Source organism: Sander vitreus, chromosome 12, assembly GCF_031162955.1.
Source record: "Sander vitreus isolate 19-12246 chromosome 12, sanVit1, whole genome shotgun sequence".
NCBI classification, from domain to species: Eukaryota; Metazoa; Chordata; class Actinopteri; order Perciformes; family Percidae; genus Sander; species Sander vitreus.
The window spans coordinates 18,772,674-18,796,723 of NC_135866.1; the positions used below are offsets into that span (position 1 = coordinate 18,772,674).

The following is a 24,050-nucleotide window of genomic DNA, read 5'->3' on the forward strand; positions in this document are numbered from 1 at the left end:
ATTGAATTTGTGTTCTTTTGTCGGTCAGAGAAAACAGGGTAGATTGAGTTTGTAGGGATGTGCAGGAAGGTTATAGGAGGACCACAATAAAATTATTTTTATTATAGACAGTTGGAAGTAGAACGGTGAATTGTGTTCTATGATATTGGCTCTGCAAAAGGCAAATTGCATTCTTCTCAAGGACACAGCTTCAAACAACTGTTGTTGGAAAGGAGAGAGACAAAGAGTGAGAGCTACGCTGCATTTATAGTTGTTTCATTATTATTTCCCTCATATCCATCACTCCATCTATCTATTCCCAAAACACGAATTAATTGAGACTCTGAGAACAGATGTGCACAAACGATACTCTGGTGACATCCAGGTAAACTTTATTCTCTTCTTACTCTAGAGCTGTGTCTTCAGCTTCTCGCAAACAATTATCATCGAGGTTGTTTGTATCCTCAACTCTTAAGCCTCAAGGGTATGATAAATAGCTGTAGTTTAGTCAGGCTTGGCAAAATCCTTCTTTTCTGCTGTTTTTAAATTTGAACTGAAATGCTTCTCAAGGTCTTTAAATGTTTCTATTCCTCGTGTTTAATTATTCATGATCTATCTGCTGTAATTTTTGTCACAGATTTTCTCCATCCTTTTGCTGAATTATAGATGTCCCATTCCCCTTGCTAGGCATCTAGGAAGCACTCATTCAGTCTGGTTGTATAACTCTAACTCAAGAACATTTGTGCGTCTCCTCCTCAACTAAAGGACAGGAATGTCAGGAACGCTGCGATTTATATCCTGTATTCCCCCACCTAGATAGCTAGATCTTAGATCCAATATATCTTCTAAGTAGGTGGCTGAGAAAATGCAGCAATCATTTCACAAAGTCAAGCGCTTCACTTTGATTTACACTGTGGGTAACACCCTGAGTTGAGTGCGACACATGCAGGTTTTTGGCAACAAATGGCAATGCCATACGGGCCATCTGGGGAGTGTTGAAGTTGAAGAATCACCTTGGTAACCTCCCACTGCTCCTGTAGAGATTGCGTCCCTGTCTGTAAATGAGGGCTTGTGTTGTTCCTGTGTGTAAGCCCTAACCACAGGCATTTTCCCCAGGAACCTGAACACAAAAGACAATGCCTGGTCTGACAGTATAGATGGGTGTGCGGGCATGTGGGAGGAGGGGGTCATTCCTGCCTGTCACTCTGACCCCAATCACCGCACAGCATATTGGTGGAAATGAAATGAAAGATTGATTTAACCAGTTCCACCTATGCTGCCTTTGCTCTTACCATCAACTGGCTGTCCATTTGTTTTCATCCGGTTGGTGGACTCACCTTTTGACCTTGAGCCAGACCTGCTAGGTTTGTTCTTTTAATCCTTCTAAATGGTCAGTGATGGAAAAGACTTCCCTCTGACATTTTATACCCTGTTATTTATTCCATTTCCGTTTTTTTTAAATCCAATTTCTCGAGACTGCAATCAACAAGTGCAACTTTTTATGACTTGGTATTTGAAGCAAAGCGAAAAGAGTTTTTGTTTCTTGTAGAAAAGTCTTTAGCAATAGTATTATCACCTCAAGTGCTTCACTGTTGTGCTCTGCAGCACAGTACTTACTTCATCTCCATCCAACTAAATGCTTCCGTCACTATGGATAAACGGTAAAACCCCTTTTTAGCTTTAGTGGGCTTTAAACTACCACGCTGCCCAGTATGTTGCAAAACATGATGGAAGTAAGTAACCATTATTAATTCATGACATTACTGATTCCATGCAAATATACAGTGCATATATAGATTATCAGGCACTCTAGTGGATGGACTCAATAACAAACGTTCTCAACGTCTATTGAGTATGAACATACAGCAACCCGTTAAGTTTTTTTTTATGTTGACAGAAGAAAACATGTATACATATACAGATGTAGTTTTAAAGTAATTAAACTTAAGATGATTAATGGTATATTGTGCATGTACAGTACATAACATTGCCTAGCATGCAAAAATATATATAATATATACAAATACCTTAACATGAATTGGCATGTATGCACAAGCAGATACAGGCGAACACCTGCACATACGTACACAAGATCCAATCCATATACTTATGCACCATGCATGCACATACTTATACATACACACACACACACACACACACAAAGGGTTTAAAAAAAACGTCGTAGCTAATGTGTGATGACTTCTTCGTGCAAATTTGTGAAAAAGTTCATCTTAAGCAATAAAAAGAGTATAAGAAAGGGAGTGCAGCAAACATTACCAATGGGATCTAAGCGTATTTACTGTAATTACACAGTTGAGCTTGTTGGCTGTTTTGGGGCAACATACAGTCAGTCAATCATGAACGAAGACGAGCACCGACTTGGTTTGACTTGACAGTCTTGAATCTTGTCATGCATCATCCATAAGGCCTTTTTTACTTTCCCTCTCATGCTTTTGCTCTCACTTTCTAGTCAGTGCTGTGAGAAGGAAGGCGTTCGTTCACCCATTCATCTCTACCCCTACAGCTTCGGGGGGTTCATCAGACAAGGTGGCAGCCCAGCTCGGCCCAGCGCCGGGTCTCATTCTGTGGTTTCAATTCGATACAGCACGTTGTAGGCCCCTCCGCCCCTCATCCTCACCCATCATGGCAGTCTCATTCATCATGAGGCCTATAAAGAAGGACTTGATAGAGTGAGGAGTGACCACCACCATTCAATAAATCCTTGTGATTATCCACGCCTCCAAGGTGTATGGGCAAAGTGTCTGTGTGTGTGTGTGTGTGTGTGTGTGTGTGTGTGTGTGTGTGTCCTGAGCATATCGGCATTTGTCTCTGACTTTGTAATGGGTGTAGAGGGTGATGTTAGAACACAAGTGGTCCATGTACAGTGCCTTTTAAAGTGCTATCAATTATAACGTGTACACGTGTCAACCCCAAGGCCTGGTTTGACTTGTTGCATTTGATGAACAATAACCTTGGCACTTCTGCCCTCCCCTCCTTCTCTGTCTTGGCTTTCTTTCTCTAATCCATCCACCCACCCACCATCTACCCACACATTGACTCCCTCCATCTCTCCCTCTTAACCCCCTCCCTTCTCTTTTCCTTTTCCTCCAAAGGATTGCATAGAGGAGCACTCTAGGAGGGTGATGGAGCTTTGATTGTCGGTTATCAAAAGCTATCATTACGGCTCGCTTCTGCGAGGATATGAAAATGATTTCCTAAGTGTAAAACCCATGTCATTACCTCAATGGCCTCAGTGCTATCACTGAGATGTAATGGAAAGAGGCAAACAAATGTGCTCGCTTTCCAGCCCGCTCAGCTCCAACAGAACCGAGTGAATAACACACAGCAATGGAGAGATAGTGACGGTAATACCAGGCCTCATTGCCTAGAATGGAACAGTTTGCATGAAAACAGCCCTCCGTCCAGAATTTAATCTTCTCAGTTGTCATGTTGTTTTGGTACTGTCTACAACGAAGGCACCTGCGTGTGACGAGCCCCGGCTGCCATTCTCCAGCAAGGAATCCGACAGTCGACATGTCATCCTGTGAAAGTCAAGTTTTTTTTTATATATATATATATATATCTCCCAACAGCAAAGCTCCCTCCTCAACCAGAGCGCCGTTTCATCCTGATAAAATAGCATCCAGGCTCAGGAGTCGCATTGACTTGACTGTGGTTTCTAATCATTGCCCAAGTAGTCCTTTCTTCCCCCCTTCCCGGTTCAGTTTGCTGAGCAGGGAGATGGAAGTGTATGCCGGCACCAGGCTTTTCTGCTCTTAATCAATGTGGATCTGATAAAGATCCTGGCTTTCTGAATGACTCGTACGCTGCGAGGCCTGAGGGAGATCTGATAAGTAAATCATTCTTTTGTACATATAGCCAGTAAGATTCTAAGGAACTTGATCTGCGCTGCTGTGCATGCGTATGGACACTCATATTACACACATAAGACCATGAACATGCTAGAAAACACACATTGTCCCCCCTCTCTCTCTCTCACACACACACACACACACACACACACACACACACACACACACACACACACACACACTTGTCTCACAGTAAAGTGGCTGTGGTCCGGACATGCCCAATTTGTTTTCTTTCATCCAGGACTAATGTCTTGCTCTACCCTGGGGCTAAGTGCACCATTTGAAGCCCCCTCTAGGACAGACGGCTGCAACATGCAGTTATTTGTTGTTTTTGTTTCATGTTTGGGGAAATCATGTTATCACTTCAGCTGCAGTAGCTTGTATGCAGGGCCCATTCAAATTAACAAGAGGCAATAATGTGCTGATAATTTCTAAAACATTATTTAAATGTCGCACTGTAATGACAAAAAATCACTAATAGTTCTATGTAAATGTCAAATTCAAATTATTCAATTACATCGTGAGTGTGGGGCAGGTGATAATTTGTCCACCGCTTGGAATACCAATCTGGCTCTCACTGGAACTCATTTTGTGTGCCCTGGCATATGATAGACCTCAGTAATTTCCTGCTTCAAGGGATGCTTTTATAGCCATTATTATAACTCTATTCCACTAGAAATATCTGCCATACTGGAGAGATATTAGAGTCATATTTTCAGTATTTTCACCCCCTCTGTGTGATAGCTTGTGAGAATTGTAAAAAATAAAATAAAAATATGGTAAGGATATCAAGAGAGAGCCCTGTTATTCCTTGTTGTCATTTGTGCTTGTTTTGATACTAAGCCTCTTACTGCTCGGTCAACAAAACTAAACTAGCAGTCACAGTAGACTGGGGTAATTGGTTCATCTCATCAGCTGTCATTTATGGGTCTATTGAAAATGGCTGCCTAGCCTCCATCTATGCACGAAAGGATTTATAAAGGATATCAGCCATTCAGCGTGACCCGTTCATTTCTTTTCATCTTCCCTCTTTTTTCAAAGTCAACCATGACCAGGCTCTGAAATGGACAAGTCACCTTGTTGTTCATGAAAACAGATGATGTCATTCTGAGTCATGGGGCACAAGTTGTGATTGGGCGTCTGCCACAGATCCTCGCATTTTACTGCTTGCATCAGACAGCTGGCATTTGCACTACGGGGAGCCAATGGGGTAACAAACAATTAGCCTTTTCTCAACAAAACTCCAGGGAGAGACTATAGAATAGTTATAAGAGCTGTTTACTAAATGGCCAATATTCCTTTATGTACCCTCACTCTTACTGTTGGTGCACATGCTAGAATATATGTCTATTGTTCTCACCATGTGACAAAAAGCCAAATTTAAATGGATATATTAACGTTATTTTCCTCTTCTTTATGTGACATGGGCTATTTCTCTCCACAATTACATTTTATGTGATTTCCATTCTTGTTGGTATCTTTCCATTGGCCAGAATTAGGCTGCAGTGGACATTATCTATGATGTTCCACGAAGATGAAAGTGTGATATTCTCCTTGAACGCTTCAGATATGAGACTTCCTCTCACCCGCTCGTGCACGTCTGCTTGAGATTCACAGTTTGTGCATTTGTCACTTTGAGAGCATCTGGTTTAATTTGATTTTTGTGCCTGGCCACCCTGCAATTCTCTGTGCTTTTAGTGTAACCGTTGCCTACGGAGTGCGGCCAAAAGATAGTTCCGCAAATAAAGGGGCTTAAACTTCTATTTTCTGGATGGCTTTCCCAACATGGCAACCTATTTGAACAGGCCTGTTTTCCTTTGCCAAGTCTTCCCAGTTCTGTGTTAGAATCTCTTTTTTCTGTGATTACATTTGTTTAAAGCGCCAGATTCACTTCAATCATGAATTGTTACGTTAATCCCCCTACTGTAGTTTGCTACTTAATATTTGACTCTACCGCTGATCCCTTTGAAGGTAGATGTCTTACATACCAGTCTCCTCCAAAAATTAACATCTTTCAGATTTTCAGATTTTATTGGAAGTCAGTACTGCTAGGAGATCCTTTATTAAAGATAATACACATTCAAAGAAGTCCACCACAGCATTGCAGTAAGGTGTCTCAGAGAATATTAAGCACTCCTACTGTATGGAAGCTAGAATGCACACCTCTCAGCCAGTAAAAAAAATAAAATAAATTATATATATATACATACATACATACATACACAGCTATTGTTTAAAATGTTATAAAAGCTATACACATGTTATGTCAAAGAATGTAGTCGTTTGTTGCACTCTGTGTAGCCCTATAGTGACAAATCGTTCTTAAAGAGAAGCTAATTGCCTTTTGTTTTCCTGTTGGAAAGACATTTTTCCATTTTCCTGACATACTTCTTTTTCATTTGTAGCCCTTTGTCTATTCTTCTTGCACTGTATGCTGCACATTGATATCCCTTTCCCCATCTGTCAACACTTGTCCTTCTTTCTGGCCCTTCTAATGCTATTTCATCTGCTCTATTAAAGTGCAGGAGAGCTCATATCCATTTGTTTCTCCTTGTGAAATGTGTGTTATGACTTCATTTCCTGATAAGCATTAATTTGTCTTGTAGCTTTTCTGCAGCACCACACAAAATTATTGTCATTGTTAATCATTCATTATACATTTTAAAAGGATTCTTCATTAAACTTGGTTAGTCAGACATTATCTTTCTATAGGTATTCACTGGCCATACGAGTAAAACATAAAATAAGTGGGAATGACATTCAAAGGATGCCAACTGTGTTGTTCATAGGTTCTTGCTTGTTTGTCATGTCCTTGTGTTCAGCCTGTAGAAATGAACAGCATGCTGGAGCTGTAGTCCAGTCTCCCCCCATGCACCTCCAGAATGTTAAACATGGCTGCCGTGGCTGCCTCTGAATTGCTTGACTGTGTCTCCTGGGGAACGGGGAAATTGAGCCCTGGCTCTTCCTAATAGGTGGTAAAGTGTTAAGTTCCAGAGAAATGGACTGCGAATTTAACCTGGAATGGAAATTGATCCCATTACCTTGTGCTTGGGCTGCTTTCCTTCCGTAGGGGGGAGGGAGAGAGGGGGGGAGAGAGAGAGGGAGAGGGAGAGAGAGAGAGAATGATTAGAGGTGATAGGATGGCAGTGGGGGTTGTGTCCTGCCTGCATTGGCAGGCTGGCTGACTCTGTATCAGTGTGGTGCTAATAGCTGACTGCCACTGGGAGAGATGGAAAAAGAGTGAGGAAAAGGCAGAAGAAGCAGAGCAATGGCACGCTCTAAAGGGATGATACACCTCCTGCTGAGGGTTTCCCACCAACAGACCTGCGGTGTCTTGGTGTGTTCAGCTGCTGTGAGACCGAGTTAGCAACGGTGTGGCAATGCTCCGTGGCTCAGGCAGATAGGCTTTAAAAAAAAAAAAAAAAATTAAATTTATTTTCTGGGAATATGAATTCCAAACAGAGGAAATAGTATTTCAATATGAAAAAAAAGTATTGATCAGGTCTCGAGTGTTATAAAAACCTGGTAGTTTTTCTTCGACCTAAAGGAACAGCGCCTTCTCTGTGCCCTTGCATAGACCTCAGTAATTTCCTTGATTTTATTGAAACTGTCTTGCACTACCTGCCATTTCATATGGCCTAATTGATTATCTTGATGTATGCTCACACTCCTCTCTCTTTCTGTCCACCCCGCCAGAGCCCATGCACGGCCCACAAAGGCTAGAAGTGGTGGACATCCAATCCAAACAGGTGACGGTGCGCTGGGAGCCTCTGGGCTACAATGTGACCCGCTGCTACAGCTACAACCTGACCGTCCAGTACCGGTCCAGGGTGGCCGGCAAAGAGGAGACCCGCGAGGAGGTGTGTTATGACACCCAGAGCCGCGATCCTCAGCACACCATCCACAACTTGACACCCTTCACCAACCTCAGTGTCAAGCTGGTCCTACGCAATCCAGAGGGGGTCAAGGAGAGCACAGAGCTGGAAGTTCAGACTGATGAGGATGGTAAGTGTGATCAGGTCTGAGAAGAATGACACAATATTTTAAAAACTGATTTTAAACTGATCCTAGATTAGATACCTTTTTAAAGTATGGAGAGCCAATAAGTAAAAAAGTGAAATGCAACCATCCAACCCAACATTCAAACACTAAATTGAAACTACAATATTTAACTATTAACTATTTTATTTATACATAATAAATAATATTTATTTTTACCTGCCTGCATGTCTGCTCTCCAATAGCAGAAAAAATAATCTTTATTATAAAAGTGACATTTTGATCTTTTAGAATAGGTGGATAATTCTCACCTGATCGTAAACAGCTTGCACCAAGAACAAGTTTAGGCTTCTCCAAATATTTTTAAGGAGAGCACGAGTCAAAAGCAAGTTTCTGTGCCGTATGGTTGTTTCACCTCCTTCAAAGATGAAAGATCTTCTGTATTGCCTCAGCAGACGCAGGAAATGAACTCTATAGAAGTCTCAAGGAACCCTGGCCGCCAGACAACAAACAGGCTCAGCTGACGAAAAGAGAGTCTTGTCATGTCTGGCTCAGATATCTGTGGTTGGAAACTTGAAAGTGGCAACTGTTTCTCACTATCTGACTTCTGTGTGTCTGTGGATCTGTGTGTTTAGGGTCCCATGGGGTTACTAGTTCATCTTTGTTTGCAACACATTTTCATCTGTTCGAAACGTGTTTAGTTTTGCTGTAAAACTTGTCAGGGAGTGTGTTTTGAGTGACAATGACTTCAAATAATCTCACAAATTTCTATTAAGATGTGTTTGACTTTGGATCATGGCCATTTGTGAACTACAGGTCCTTGAAGAGCTTTTTTGATTGTTTATGCACAAGGTGCTGGGCTAGGTAAAACATAATAGAAAAGACTAAAGCTACGAAGTAGAAAATGCTTTCATCCAACTTTTATAGACATCATTTTAACTTGACAAACATGCACAGAACATAAAGGGGGGGTTCCATAAATATGTATCCATGGAACTGGGTATGCTTTTTGTACACTTATTTCTACCTTGAAAAATCCCACTATGCCGCCTGTTTTGAGAAATGTGTCTGTTATAATTTCCCACAGTGCCAGGAGCTGTTCCTCTGGAGTCCATTCTGGGCAGTGCCTATGAGGAAAAGATCATCCTGAAGTGGAGAGAACCAGCGCACACCTACGGGATCATCACTCAGTTTGAGGTACACACACCAGGGTTAGCAAAATGTTAGAGATATTGAACACCCTAGAGTAGAAAACTGACTTCCAATATTAAGCTTTTTTTTCTCCCCCACCTCTCTGTGGGTGGTGTGCATATCTTTGAGTTTCTGAGGCTGCATTTTTCCGCAACATTGATGTGCAGTAGTGTACAGAGCTGCCAGAGAAATGTTCAAATTGATTTTTTTTAATTTTATGAACCACTTTGTTTTCTTGAGCTAGGACCTGGGATCTAGGTGCACCTGCTATTTTGTTGACAGTCTACACAACAAAGGGTTACAGTATTTCATGTAATGAGATTGAATGGATTGCAATGAAATTTGGTACAAACATTTACGATCACCTCAGGATGTTTAAAAAAAGAAGGAAAAAAGAGAAAAAGTAATACGTTTGTTGATCTCGTTGCTTTTCCTTCATCACCATCATCAGGTCCAATACTGTCCAGTACTTTGGTATTTGACCAAATACTAATGCCATTCCCATTAGACTCAGCTGTACACATGCTACCATGCTAACATGCTAAACTAAGATGAGGAACATGATAAACAAAATACCTGCTAAACATCAACATATTAGCATTGTCATTGTGAGCATGTTAGTATGCTGACGTTAGCATTTAGCTCTTTGTACAGCTTACAGCAGCTTCGTACAGAGCCGCTAGCATGGCTGTAGCTCTGTAGCCCTAATTATCACAATTGGCTCTTTCAGTACCATTACCGTCTCTATATTGTGTACATGAAGTCATAGGCCTACATTTTAAAGTCATTAAAGTGCAATCGTCTTGACTATTTAAACCAGGGTTTAATTTGACTGATCACATTAGATCTAAGTTATGTATGTCGAACAGTTTAAACCTGAATCAGTTTGTTCGGATCTCTCAAGTCAGGGTTTTCTCAAAAGTTTGTGCCTCCTTGTATAAAGCACCGCCCCAAGTGTGTGTTCACCATTTTTAGTATAGAGAATCAACTGCAATCTGCGGTCATCTTCTGTACCTCAACACCTGAGCGACCTCTAAAGAAAATACACTCCCTGAAACACGCCTCGAACACATATCACGATTCAGCATAAAGCAAATGTTGACATAAGGGTCCACTGCTCCTGCCAGTCTTGTCCAGGAGCTGCATTGAGTCTTGAATAATAGAAACGGTCTCCTCGAACGCACACACACACACATACATACATACAAACACACACAGAAGATATATGTACACATTGATCTTAACCAGCTTAAGGGGGAAGTAATCCTCCAGCTTTTCCCACAGATTGATTCTCCTCTGTTGATTCTTCCTCGTTGCCATTTGTTCACGCTTGATATTTTGACTAGGTTAGCAATCATTGAAAGGGCTGTTTCTCATATGAGGAGAGCAGATTGAATAGTGTAAGCAATGCAATCGGGTCGTTGTATAGGTCTCTCTATCCACTGCCATGCTATCAGGTGAATGAAATATGACGGATACTCTCGTAGCGGCACAGAGACATTTTAATCCAAGCAGCAAAGTCCTAAAGTCCTCAGAATTATGAGAAGGCCCTGATTATTCAAGTGTGTGTAGTGCAGTGTTGTGTCCTGTGCACAGCTGTATGGCACTTAGAGGTGCTGGCAGACAGCAGAGAAACAATGTCTATAAAAACGGTAGGTTTACCGCACACCTAATCACTTTTAGAGCAACATGTTTCAGTTGTTTATCTTTTTAAAATTTCATGGTACAAGAAAAAGCATTCAGAGCAAATGGCGTGTTTTGCATTGCCGCTTTGTCAGGTTCACTCATATTTACGTTGAGGCAAATGTGTTTCTCTTCATGAAATACTCACTCCCGGCTATTATATTCATATGCTGCAGCAATTACTTCTCTCTAGGCCTCAAGAGTATAGTAATGTGTCTAGCTGACAATCCTGGTATTCCCTGCTATTAATATACAGTGAAGTGTCATTATAGATTTCTCAACATAACCTGGAATTACAGAATTTAATTTAAGAGTAAGAAAGAGCATTAATATTCGTTTCACCCCGTCTTAAACAGGGTGACAGATGAGGAAAATCTAGCAACCCAGAAGCTTGCTCCAGGTGTGTGTCCCTCACACCGCTACAGTCTGACTCTCTCTGTTTGTCTCTAAGAAAGTAAACCACAATGAATTCTGCCGGTATTCCCCAGAAGTAGTTTCTTATAAGTCAAGACCTTGCTTTGATTTGACATTATCAAAGGACTGAAAGTGAAATATGTACGTCTGGCAAGGCCTGATATCAAAGAGATTTCAGCTCCATTACTTTTTGACCAAGCTCTGCGAATGCCATTTTATTGGCAGCCTTTCAGACTGACATGAGCCAGCTTCTCTTTAAGAGGAATAAAGCAGATTTTCCAATTATTCCTTGTTTGTCAGCCATGTTTACCAATACAAATTAAATGTGACGTAGCATTTTGTTTATCATATATATTGTGATAAGTGAAAGCTGTGCATCACATGACCTTTTTAGGGAAATGGAAACTATTATGAAAAGATAAATAGTATTTTCAGAAAACCAAAAGTAAGTCATGCTTTATCCCTTAAAAGCCACTATACTTATAAAACATGCAGCCTTTTCAAATCACTTACATTTAGATTGTTAATATTTACTGTAGGTCTGTCTAAAAGGTTAAAACTCTTCTGCAAATAAATTGTTAATTAGAGTTTAGGTAACAGGAAAGAGTACACAGCATCTTTCATTAACAGTTATTCAGCTTTCTTCATTCTTGTGCGAGCAAAGGTGCTGGAGATTATTCAGTCATTTATATTTTATGAATGCTTGATAAATTCAACATTTTCCTCCCTCAGATAGAAACACGTGAACCAGTGAGATTTGAAAAGCCTAATATATCAGATCGAGTAATAGTTACAAGCAAGTCCAAATTAGTTTGCTCAAATATTATTCATTATTTTCCCGTCAGTTCCATTATAATTGTAAAAACCTGTCCATGTGCCCAGTGTTGACAAGTCATTTCAAATTCCTCTCCCTGAAATGTTAGGATATAGGATTTGGCATCACAGACTCATTCCACAGACAAAGACTAAATGAGAAGGCTTTGAAGCATTTCAAAACTTGATGGTCACAAATTATGCAGCACTCCTAACTCCCTTTGTGTTCCTTAATTGGAATTATAATGGAGGTTTTCCTTTACGAGCACAGGCATTTCTTAAAGTGGGACTTTACAGTTATTCAAAATGGATATTAGCAAAAACACTCACCTTAATGCTTCCCTCCAGAGCTCTCTGTGTTTATTAATGGAAAAGGAATACATTAAGTGCATTTCCTCTCTCCTTGAAATCACAAGCTTACATCAGCTTTGGTTGAAAAATACGTAGCTCTGCTTTTACAGTACAATCTAACACCCCCTCTCCATAGACCTTTTGTACCTCGCTAATATTGGAAATGCCAACTTAATGCCTTGTTGACATAACGTTAGAAGCTCAGACACAAAGAGCTTCTTTTCTCATCTTAAGACTTTGCTCTGTGGCATTTGGCTTTACTGAGAAGTGCAGACTAGATGGAGGAAACATTTTAAAACATTTGTGTTGTTTTGGACTATATTATACTGTGTTTCCAATATATTTTCAAATAACTCAACGTTATCTTGTAATATGATCATATCATGTTATTGTTGTATACTCAAAATTGTTGTCCATTAACAGCACTGAGAGTCTACCGCCATGCTAGTAGCTTTGTGAGGTTGTAGCCTAGTTAAATGCTAATGTCAGCATGCTAACATGCACACAATCCCAATGTTGACATGCTGAGGTTTAGCAGGTATGGTGTTTACCATTTTCACCATCTTAGCATGCTAACATTTGCTAGTTTTAAACATGAAGAACAGGTAGGGATGATGGTAATGTCACTAGTTTTGCAGGTATTTGATCAGTTTTGCATTTAGTTACAAATATACGTAATTCAGTTGGTTATTTCTAAGTGTACACACAAAGAAGTATTGGACAACATAAGACTTAAAAAAATATTTCTCTGTAGCTTTCGGTAATACTGAGTAGTGCAGAGGGGAAAGAGAGATTAAAGAATTGGATAACTCTTAGCAGCATGAGTGGGATAGAAAACCTCAACACAGGAAGCACAGTAAAATGAATGCTTTAGCTTGCAGAGCCAATTGGATGCCTGAAACATAAAACATTTCAATGTATGAATACATATCCTCCTCAGCTGAGGAGAGCTGAGTGCCGAGTACCAGAGGCCAGTGTTGGAATATTAATTTCCTTCCTTCCTAGATCTCCTACAAGGCTGTGAGCTCCTTTGACCCTGAGCTAGACCTCTCCAACCAGAGTGGGAAGGTAGTGAAGTTGGGCAATGAGACCACCCACATGTTCACAGGCCTCTACCCAGGCTCTACATACTCCTTCACCCTGCGCGCCAGCACAGCCAAGGGCTATGGCCCCCCTATCATCACCCAGTTCACCACCAAGATATCAGGTCAGAAGTGTAAAAAGCATGGCCAGTCAGTGTGTGAATGATGTTGAATAAGTAGTGTACCATTTACCGCCGCTGGAGTTCTTTATGTCCAAATGTTTGAATGGAAAATGGAACTTGATTATAACTCAAACAAAGATTAGTTAGCAATGATTTCACTTAACTGATATCATTCTTTTGTCTCAAAGGGTAAATCTTATCCATCTGGTGTCCAGCGTAATAAATTAACGAAAACAATTTCACTAATATCATCCACTATATATTTGTTACACGGCTTTGCTGAATACTTAATTCCGATTCATCGATTACAGCATTCTGTGGTCTTATTTCTGAATAACAAGCTGCTTCTATGGGCGCAGTCCTGATCATAGACTCTGGAGGAACATTTTTAAATCAATAGTTTGTGTCAAATTATTGATTTATTTTTTAAGTAGCTGTGTAATAAGTAACAATGTAATGTGGTCCTTTATCACTGAACCAGCTAGGTGTTTTGTTAAATTAATTTCAGTGCTATTTAGTCTTGCAATTGCATTAGATTTAGCACAATTGCCTGATTGTTCAAAGACAAATTGTGCTTTTAGTTTCCATAAACCCTGGCTGGTCTTACTTAATGAAAACTGGGATTGATATAGATAATGACCATGAGAGTAGTTGGCAATTCTTGTTTTTGACAGTGTTTTTTATTGTGATACATGTGCGCTATTTTGAAGAATACTTTGTGAATACTTTTGTGACAGCAGCAAATGTTTCCCTCTTCTGTTATTGCTAGACTTAATGATTAAATGATGGCGCTATAAAGGCAAAAGGCATTAAGTGCTCATTGTAAAAGTGAGAAAATATGCTGTTTTGAACTTTGCTTTGCAGTGTAGTAAAACCCCTCCAATTTGTTTTCTCCTCAGCTCCTTCCATGCCGGCGTATGACCAGGAGACCTCTTTGAACCAGACAGACAGCACAGTCACTGTCCTGCTTAAACCTGCCCAAAGCAGAGGTGCACCTGTGAGGTAGGCTTTCACAATAAGGACTCTCTCACACACACACACACACACACACACACACACACACACACACACACAGCACAGGGTAAAAACAACAAAACAGCATGTTAAAACACCAGGAACCTCCATCAGCAACAGAAAATGATCAAAGAGCTTGTGTTTATCAATACCCCACCATGAAGGAAAGTTGCCGGGGAATTCAGTAGCTTACTATACACGTCTAATTTTCTTTTTATTTGTTTGTGGATTTTGATCCTGTGAAAAAGAAGCACAGCCTTTGAAGATAAGAACAAAACCTGATGCAGCCAAGGCTAGCTTTAGGATCTCTTTCCTTTATGTCTTTCATCTACCGGGCACCCTGAGCCACCACAGGCTTCTGGGGAACAGAGGAATTCTGCCTGCTTGATGCTGTCTTTGTTAGCCATTATGGGGGAAGCAGTACAGCTGTACTGTGCACCGTAAATGCCAGGCTGTTGGACAAAAGTCATCATTTTGGTTTACTCAAGGCCATTGTGGGCTTCTGGCAGGAATACTGCTTGCTTGATCATCTTTTTGTTAGTCAGTATTAGTTCTTTAGCGTATACCACTCTTCAGTTATTGCAGCATTAACAGTTTTTAAGTGGGCAGCCTTCACTGAATCTCTTTCTTTTTCTTCAGGTCGCTTCCTTGAGTACCAATGTCTTTTGCTTGCATCTATTTTCATTAGTTCTTTTTGTGTGTGTGTGTGTGTGTGTGTGTGTGTGTGTGTGTGTGTGTGTGTGTGTGTCTCTTCATCATTAATAAATGACAACATTTTCGTAATATGTGTTACAAGCATAAATGTCACATTAACGTTGAAGCAAGTTCAAATAAGATTAGCCTTTATAAATCCCTGGAGGGAAATTTTTGGAATTTCTTATATCCACTTATTATATTAGGAATAAGGTGGGATAAAAATTTGCTTGACAATTTAATATAGACTATTTTACTCATTTGTTTTTGCCTAATGATGTCTTCCAAACTTGGAGTACACAGTAACTGAACACAAAGGAATCATTTTGAAATATAAGAATTTCTTTCTGTCCTTTTTAAATATGATGTTAAGTAGACAATTAGCTTAGCTTAGCCCTGGAAGGAATCAGCTAGCCTGGCTCCATCCAAAGGTTAAAAATCCACCTACCTTAACAGCGCAGAGATGTGTTAATTAGTAAGCTTTAGTATGCTAAAACTGATGCTAGTAAACTGATTCATATTTGACGTATATCAGTGTGGTATTGCTCTACATATCTCTTTCTCTCAAAAAAGCAAATATGCATACACAACTATTTCTTTAAATTGCTGCCATTGGTTGGGTTATACAGATTCAAAACATTTAACGAGCAAACGCCAGCTAAGCTGCTCCTGGCTTAGCCAGGGTGCCCCATCAAAAATAATCAACAGAAGAAAGCCAGTGAGGGATCATGTCCACAAGAACAGCCCCTGTTGGTTGGCAAAAGTTTGAATTTTTTTAGAGTAGCTGCTTAGTTAAAGGTAACAAAGGTAAAAGAACCGTCAACTTGATCTACAGTTTATCGAAGGACATTCTACATCCTTCCTGCTGGTAGTAAGCGGAGTGAATTGCCCATGCCAATATTAAAGAAAAATAGGTTAACTCCTTCATATGAGGAAGTGATAAACACTTATGCTCACTGTAAAACTCAATTTTACACTATCAACTCATCTGAGTCCTTTAAAGATTACAGCCTGGAGATCTTTAGTCAGGCTTGTCAGCTCACGTTTACCGTATGTGCCGCTGCCCAGATTAATGCCCGGCGCCAAATGGTGAGACCTCAGCAAGAAAGCCAGTGTGATCGCTTTTTAATCTTCTTGCAGGTACAATTCAGAAGGCCTTACTCAGGCTGCCTTTCTTTCAGTGGGCTAATTACAATCCCCTAATTACAATTAACAGGAGTGTGGTGAATTGGAGCTTTCATTAATTACCATACTGGGCTCCTCTTTTGTTTACCATGGGCATGCTCACTTGGCAACCAGATGAAAGAAAGCTTTCTTCGGCGATATAACCTGAAGTTTGAGACGCACCTCTTTCTGTTTGATGGAGCTGAGACGTTACTGTGCACTAGTGCTTTAACATAATCCTAAACATGAGGATTGACATCTAATCCGTTTTAGATGGGGAATAAACTCAGTGACAGTGCTTGTTTATTATTAGAGAAAGAGAAAATAATGTGTTTTGATACATACATTTAGTTTGAAGGATTATATATATTTAATGAGTCTCTCAAGATAATCCATTAAAAAAATGTACCACCATTCGTCAGAGTTCAGAACATGGCACAACTACAACTCAAAACTAATTGAGGCATCCTTTGATCACAGCATCTCCACGTCGAAACTTTGGGGATTTTCAGGTACACATTTCTTTCCCCCACCTCCTCCTTTCTCTTAAATCTCGCAGGACATAAAGGCCAGTATACTGCCTTCATGTGTGCGCCTGACGCAAAATATGAATTGCAAAAAAAAAGGAGGTGGTGGAGGGCAGCAAACAGAAGAGATTATGATGCAGGCCTATGATGTGATACCTTGCAGGCTTTTGAAGGTGTTTTTTACCTCCACCTCAAGTGACACACGATGCCTTTGAGAATTTCAGGTGACTCTAAAGCTTACATTCAGAGAAGTTGAGTTAGGCGGTCTGTTGGGATCTGCTCTCTGGCCCATATTGATAAATTTAGTCATCTGAATTTATAATGCAAAGTAGCAGCGCACACAGCTCCATATCTACTGTATCGGGTGCACGGTAGTGGCAAGGATCAAAGAAACAAAACACTCGCGCTCACAGATAAATAGACAAATTATGTATCTGTGAGTGGCAGTGTTTTGTTTCTCTGTCATCTGAATTTCCCAAGATCAAAACGCAACATCTCTTCTGGATTTGAGGTTTGTACGGAAGATTATTAGGGCCACATGTGAGTTTAAAGTCAGAATTCTGAGAAAAAAGTCAGAATTCTAACTTTATTTTCATAATTCTGACTTTAAACTCAGAACTCAGAATTTTTTTCACATGTGGCCCTAATCCTCTTCCGTAGGTTTGAGATACATGACTAAGTGCCATTTTCAGCTGAGCTACATATAAAGAGATGTTTTCCAAATTGTTCAATGACCTGGGGTATTAGAAGAGTCCCTGAAGTGCAAAATCTTGGAAACACAGCTGATCCAGTCAGTCTATTGAAGAGTTAGCATTTTGTCAATGGACTTAAATTTCACACCAAAGTTAAATTTAAGTGTGAGCTACTGCTCATGTTGAAACTTGCAAGAGTAGCCATCACATTTCTAAAGTGGTGGGTGGCTCATTTTGAAATTGAACACTTTATGAAATCCGTTTTTAAAGCCCATATGAAATAGGGATTTGACAAGGGAGAACACTGATCTGCAGTACTGCAGAGCAGCATGAAGCCTGATTTGATAACGCAATCTTGCACACTGATTGGTTTTGGGAGGTAATAGAGCTCCAGACATTTGAGTTTCAAACAGCAGATGTTTTGCTGTAATACAGGAAGGGGAACACACTTGAAGATGACACGATAGCTCTGGTTCATAAAATAATCAAGACATAACAGACAACAAACGTCCGTTTCACTCCGGCACCCTGCAGTCATGCTGAAGTCAAATCATATTTTAGATGAATCTGGGCGGACGTTTGTCACTGCTGAGGGAGGCAGTCAATTTTTCATATTTGTGTAATTGCTAATCAGTATAACATTTCCAACTTGGATTTGGCTTCTAATCTCTGGGGACGACAACGCGTAGCTGGGAACAATTTTTACCAGAGGGGACACTGTTCCTTTAAGAGGATTAGTGAACTGTCTATCAGTCATGTCGTGTTAAACTAATGTTTGCAATGGCCCCTCGTCAGGGCTACAATACGCCTCCTCACTACGTAGCATCAAAATAAATGTTCACATGCTTCTGCAGAAATAAATGATTTGAGATGCTTTCCTTATCATTCACACCACTAAATCAGCCCTTCTCTCTTTTCCTGCCATAACCTTTGCCTTAAGCAAGCTCACAGACACATGTAGGTAAACAGAAAAAGCTATAAAATACAGCAGTTTCTGGCGTAAGTAGCATATTGAGGAAATCTGAGTTTCAGTGTAGTTTCTACCCTGTAGCATCAGATTATCTGTGCTCAGCCATGGCCTGAAATCAGTTAAGTGATTTTCTACAGTCCTAAAATAAGCACTAACTTTCTTTGATCACGGCATACCAAACGCTAATAGCTGTTCCTAAACGTGACACAAGTCAATGCTTTTTACGATTTAATGGCAAATGTAATCTATGGCACCTTCTAATGTGTTTGCTTTATAGCTTTAAGGACACCAGGGAAATATAAAGAGTAAGAAGACAGACTCATGGAGGAAGGATGCTGTGTCAGGAGAAGTGTGTTACTTACAACCGCTCTTAAATCAGACATGTAGGCATATAGAGCCAACCGATTAGCATTAGAGAGAGACAGTGATTGAAATGCTCCCCATGCCCCTATCCTCATCTGCTCAAACAGCCCGGAGTTCTCCCCCATCAGCCCACATGAAAAATAAATCTGAGTTTCAGGTCACAATCCAGTCGATTCCGAGTCAATCCGCCATAATTGGTTGGCGTCACATGGCGGCAGAGCTGAAATCTATCGGGCAGCAAGGCTGGAGGAGGCCTAATTGGTGTCAGCTCAGGTTGCAGCGCTACTGCAGAAATACAGGTCTGCCCTGCCGGCCCCTTTGGCAGACCACTTTCAAAAGCTTATATCATTCTGCTTGTAAACCTTCTGCTTTCATTCTTCTTTCTTCTCCTTGTCTTTCCATCTTCTGCTCAGGGAAAGAAGTCAAGGATTTCAGCAGTTTTGGAATCAAGTATAATTACGCACTTTTTAACGAAGCATGTGGTGTGAGCTGTGGGTTTCCCCTTTCAATCTGTGATCTGTACGTTTGTGAAGGTGTAGTTGGCTGTCACCGGGACTAGAACCTAACATTTAGCTGAATATGTTCATCACTTGCCTAGCAACATTGTGGATTGGTTTAACAGCATTGCTAATAGAACAAGTTTTATCGGGTAAATTTATGGAAACATAAAGAAACTCAGTGCTAAGTACATTTTAATCAAATACTGTCTTACAATTTTTAATGTACTTGTACTTTGAGTACATACATTTTATGCTACTTAGTGCTTCTACTCCACTACATTTTAATAGGACATGGTGTTCCTTTGATATTAAGATTTTATATGCAAATATTTTATATAAAATATATGATCAGTTTATAAAATATTATTAATTGTTTGAGATAGGCGGATAAAATTAGTTCTACCTTGACCAACTACAACCTTAAAGTACGATTTACATAATTTTGCAACAATAATAATATAATACTGCAACACTGACGGGTCATTCTGTATAATGACTACATGTACTTTTGATTCTTTAAGTACATTTTGTTGCTAATGCATTCAATATGTTACCTATAAGTAAAAATACAAAATCAAGACTTTAACTTGTAATGGAGTATTTATGCACTGTGGTATTGCTACTTTTACTTTGAGTAAATGATTTAAAAATGTCTTCCATCACTGGATAATCATCAATATTAATGACATCTGATCAAATGAAATATCCGCTATAAAGGATGTTTTGTTCTTGCTATCAAGCCGTAGTTGTTCATTTGTTGTTTGTTGTTTTTTTTGTTGCTCATTCATGTCATACTAAATCAAGAAAATGACTAAATGACTCTGGTCTGTCAAAATGACTCATAATGTAAATTGTGAACTCAGCATGAGGTGACAAGGTGTCAGCTGCTCAAAGGCACATTAACATGACAGCAGTAATTAACAGAAAAAAGTGGAATCATTGCATTTTCATATCGCCAACATTAAACTCGAGTCACTTTTTACATTTTATAAGCAGTTGAGGTGAAAATAGTACAGTATATTACCCCTGCAATATGCTTTAAGTGAAACCAGTAAAGTGGGTATTTTTGTCGCTATCACTTACAAAGATGAACAAAACATTTTTATTAAATTGCTAATTTATTGTGAGCTAGTTTTTAGTTTTCTTGCTGCAGTGGATGTTCTGTGGAAGAGAAGCAGTGGTTTAGATTTCCACATTACAAGAGTTCTTACCCTTGGAGCCTCATCGCCTGTGGCACTTAGTATTTTGCCTGAGGAAAGGCAACACCATTCACACTGTGTCTATCATTAAGTCATGGCACAGCCACATCATCATATCATAAGGAGCCACCTGGGGGGAGCCAGCTTTTGTTTTTATTTCACTATCTGCAGATTGATTTGGAATTTAAAACACCAATATGGGCAAGCTATGAGTAAGTGTTCATTGCGGAAGCAAAACAAAAACATAGTTATTGTGGCCGTAATTTGTACAAGGCATTGCTGAATTCTAAAATAACAATATAGACATAGAAAGCCTTTCTTAGGATATGTGCTGAAAATGCATTAAACCCAATGGTTACTGCACTATGATTGACAGCAGATATCATTCTGAATAGTCTCTATAGTCCTATAGCTTACATCAGATCTACGGTGTTTTGGCTGAGGCCTCTACGCAGCTTCATCACTCATTTCTCTGGTGCTCTGCAGCTACTTAAGGGGTTCCCATTATGTACCGTCTGCACCTGCCCTATGACCTCTGCTCTCAATAGGGGACAGTAATTAAAGGCTGATTTCTCCTGCAGACTCACAGCAGGATTAAATATTTCATCACTTCCCAACCCAGCACTAAATAGAAGAGCTCTGAGGAATTGGGACACATCCACCAAGAGCAAAGGGGGATTTTCTAATGACACTGCAAGCACCTTATGATAAACTATAGGGTTAAAGAGCCCATGCTGTACACACAAGGGGACACTTAATCATCCAGTACCAACCACGGGGAACAATTGATCATCTCCAGGGCTGTTTGTACTACAACTGTACAGCTTAAGAGTACATACACTACAGTGCAGATTTGTTTGTACTTGATGTTCTAATAATTTGGGCCAAAGAAAAAATGTTCAGGGTCATTGAAGCTATACATCGTGCCAGGCCTTACCCATTTTAATTTTAATTTTATATGGCATGCTTCACAATGATTGAAATGGTTGTTTGCAAAATAGACTTCGCAATGTACAAGTGCATTTATTTTCAATTCTAATAGATCTAAGCTGTGATCAGCACAGCTCTTCAAGTTTATTATTGTCAAATGTACAACAGTTACAGAAGCAGTCGTTGCCAATGATGTGTTGAAATGAAATGTTGGGTCTCAGGCTACCTCCAACAAAGAAGGAAAAAGCACATGTTAATGCCAGGTGTAACTGCATGCAGAATGCATTGGGATCGGAATGGGATTGGATCAGCCAGACCACACCTGAAGGATGGAGGTCTGCCTTGCCTTGTGATCGGATCTCAGCCAGGTGTAAATGCAAGCCACACAGTGTGACTGCATTCTTAAGAAAAGAGCAGCCTAGCAATCTGAAAGGTCACCTAACGCCACCTCTTTCTTCTGGCTGAAGCAAACCCAGCAAAACTACTTGTAGTAGCAGATATAAGTCTTATCTTACAGACTTCAGCCCCACCTAACTAATTTGTATGTTGAGATCTGATCACAATGCTGGCAGAATCTAAATAACAGGAAATTGTATTAATACCAGGTGTGAATGCACGGATCGGATGTCATTATCCAGATACAGATGGTAATACCAGGTGTAAATAGCCCCTTGTGTATCCTTGAGGGCTAACAAATATGTTAAATGCATTTCCTTCCTCACTTGCAGACATTTGCAAAACCTTGCTGCCACCAGCTCTTGGTGGTCTCTATCAGTGGAATAATATTGTGTCGCCCTCGTGATCGTGCTTGCATGGGTGTCCTGGTGCATGTGCATGATACAAACAAAACGGACACCTACCCTTTAGAAATGGCTCCATAGCGCTACTAATGGTCAAAAACTACACAGGGTAACTTTAAAAAAAAAAAAAAAGTTCAACAATGTGCAAATTATTTATTAATTCATTTTTGTAAACAAATCATCCAATTATGAAAAAAGAAATGTGCTAAAATCAGCTTTCCAAAACTAGAGAACCAGAGCATGTCACATCATAGTATTCATTCATTCATAAAAAAAAATGTCATGCATTCATTCAGTGAGCAGTATAACTTTGCTCTGTCTTCTGTAATAATAACTTGTTGTTTGCAAGACTCTTTTGGAAATGGAACACTAACACTATGTCCCCAATCATGGCTGTTTATTCTCTGTGGCAGCTGTAAACAGACTTTGTCACTCAGCGACTCAATAGATTTACCAGGTGAATGCAAGATGCATACTAACGTGAAAGTCTATAATACAGTCAGTCTCCCCCTCAAGCTAAGTGGCCAGCTCAGAGACAATGTCATCTCTGTCAGAGGCACAGAGGGCTGCAGTTTTCGACTAGCTAAACACAAGGCTCGGATGGCGAGGAAATGGAAAGAGCCATTAACCTTTTCAGTTGTTGAATAATGAAAATGCAAATAACGTCAGGCCTTGTCCTGTGTCAATGCTCATTTTTCTTGCATTGTATTTTTTAATCCTGTTCACTTAGATACAAAAGTGAATATGTTAGGTTACCAATTTGATAAGTTGTTTATTTAACGTAAATTATTTTATATACTATATTATTATATACTTGCTACACTGCTTTAGCCTATCAATTCTAGCTTTAGGCTAGCAGCCTGTTTTGTAACTTGTATATATCAAAAGAAATCACAGAAAGGTCTCAAAAAGTTGTGCTTTTAAAGATGGTAAAAGTTTATCCCAGTTTATTTTGACTTTATGCACAAAGATGTTGTGTTGAAAAGGAAAGGATGGAGCTAAGTGTTTACACACATTCTTTGTCATGTATTTCTAATGTATCTTGAGTTGAACACGATTTGATCATGACATAATCATGTACTGTATTGTTTTGATTTAAAACTTTTTAATAAGCAAATCTGAAATGGCTGGATACAAAATTAATTATCCAAAAATCTCTTCCATCTCACGTGTAAATCAAGAATAATTTCTAGAGACTCTGTGTACTCTGAGATTTGGAGCTTTGCAACATGCCTTTCTGTGCCATTCATAAAATATTGCCTGCATTGCCAACAGTGTTCTGCAAGCGCCCGTTTGGCCCGTTGGAGTCTGTTAATTATGTTTGTATCCTGTGTTTGCAGTGCGTACCAGGTGGTGGTGGAGGAGGAACGTCCACGCAGAGCACGAGGCACAGCAGAAATCCTGCGCTGCTACCCAGTTCCCATTCACTTCCAGAACGCCACGCTCCTAAACTCCCAGTACTACTTTACTGCTCAGTTCCCTGCCGGCGGCATCCACTCACCCCAGCCCTTCACTGTGGGGGACAACAAGACCTACAACGGCTACTGGAACGCCCCTCTGCTGCCTCAGAAAAGCTACAGCATCTACTACCAGGCTGTCAGCACAGCCAACGGGGTGGGTGTTTCTAAAATGTTTATTTTATTCATGCTAATTCAGTAAGTTACACTAAAGCTGCATGGTGTTTCCAAATGA

General features: G+C 40.0%; 1 protein-coding gene across 9 annotated transcripts in view; it reads left to right on the plus strand.

The window, feature by feature from the left end:
- Positions 1-24,050, plus strand: part of LOC144527050 (receptor-type tyrosine-protein phosphatase mu) — a 158,018-nt gene that overhangs the window by 73,077 nt on the left and 60,891 nt on the right. For all 9 annotated transcript variants that reach the window (XM_078264892.1, XM_078264893.1, XM_078264896.1 and 6 more), the window contains 5 exons: positions 7,548-7,856; positions 8,938-9,047; positions 13,308-13,509; positions 14,406-14,508; positions 23,699-23,972. In XM_078264892.1, the coding sequence (XP_078121018.1) occupies positions 7,548-7,856; positions 8,938-9,047; positions 13,308-13,509; positions 14,406-14,508; positions 23,699-23,972 (998 nt within the window). The remainder of the gene's footprint in view (positions 1-7,547; positions 7,857-8,937; positions 9,048-13,307; positions 13,510-14,405; positions 14,509-23,698; positions 23,973-24,050) is intronic.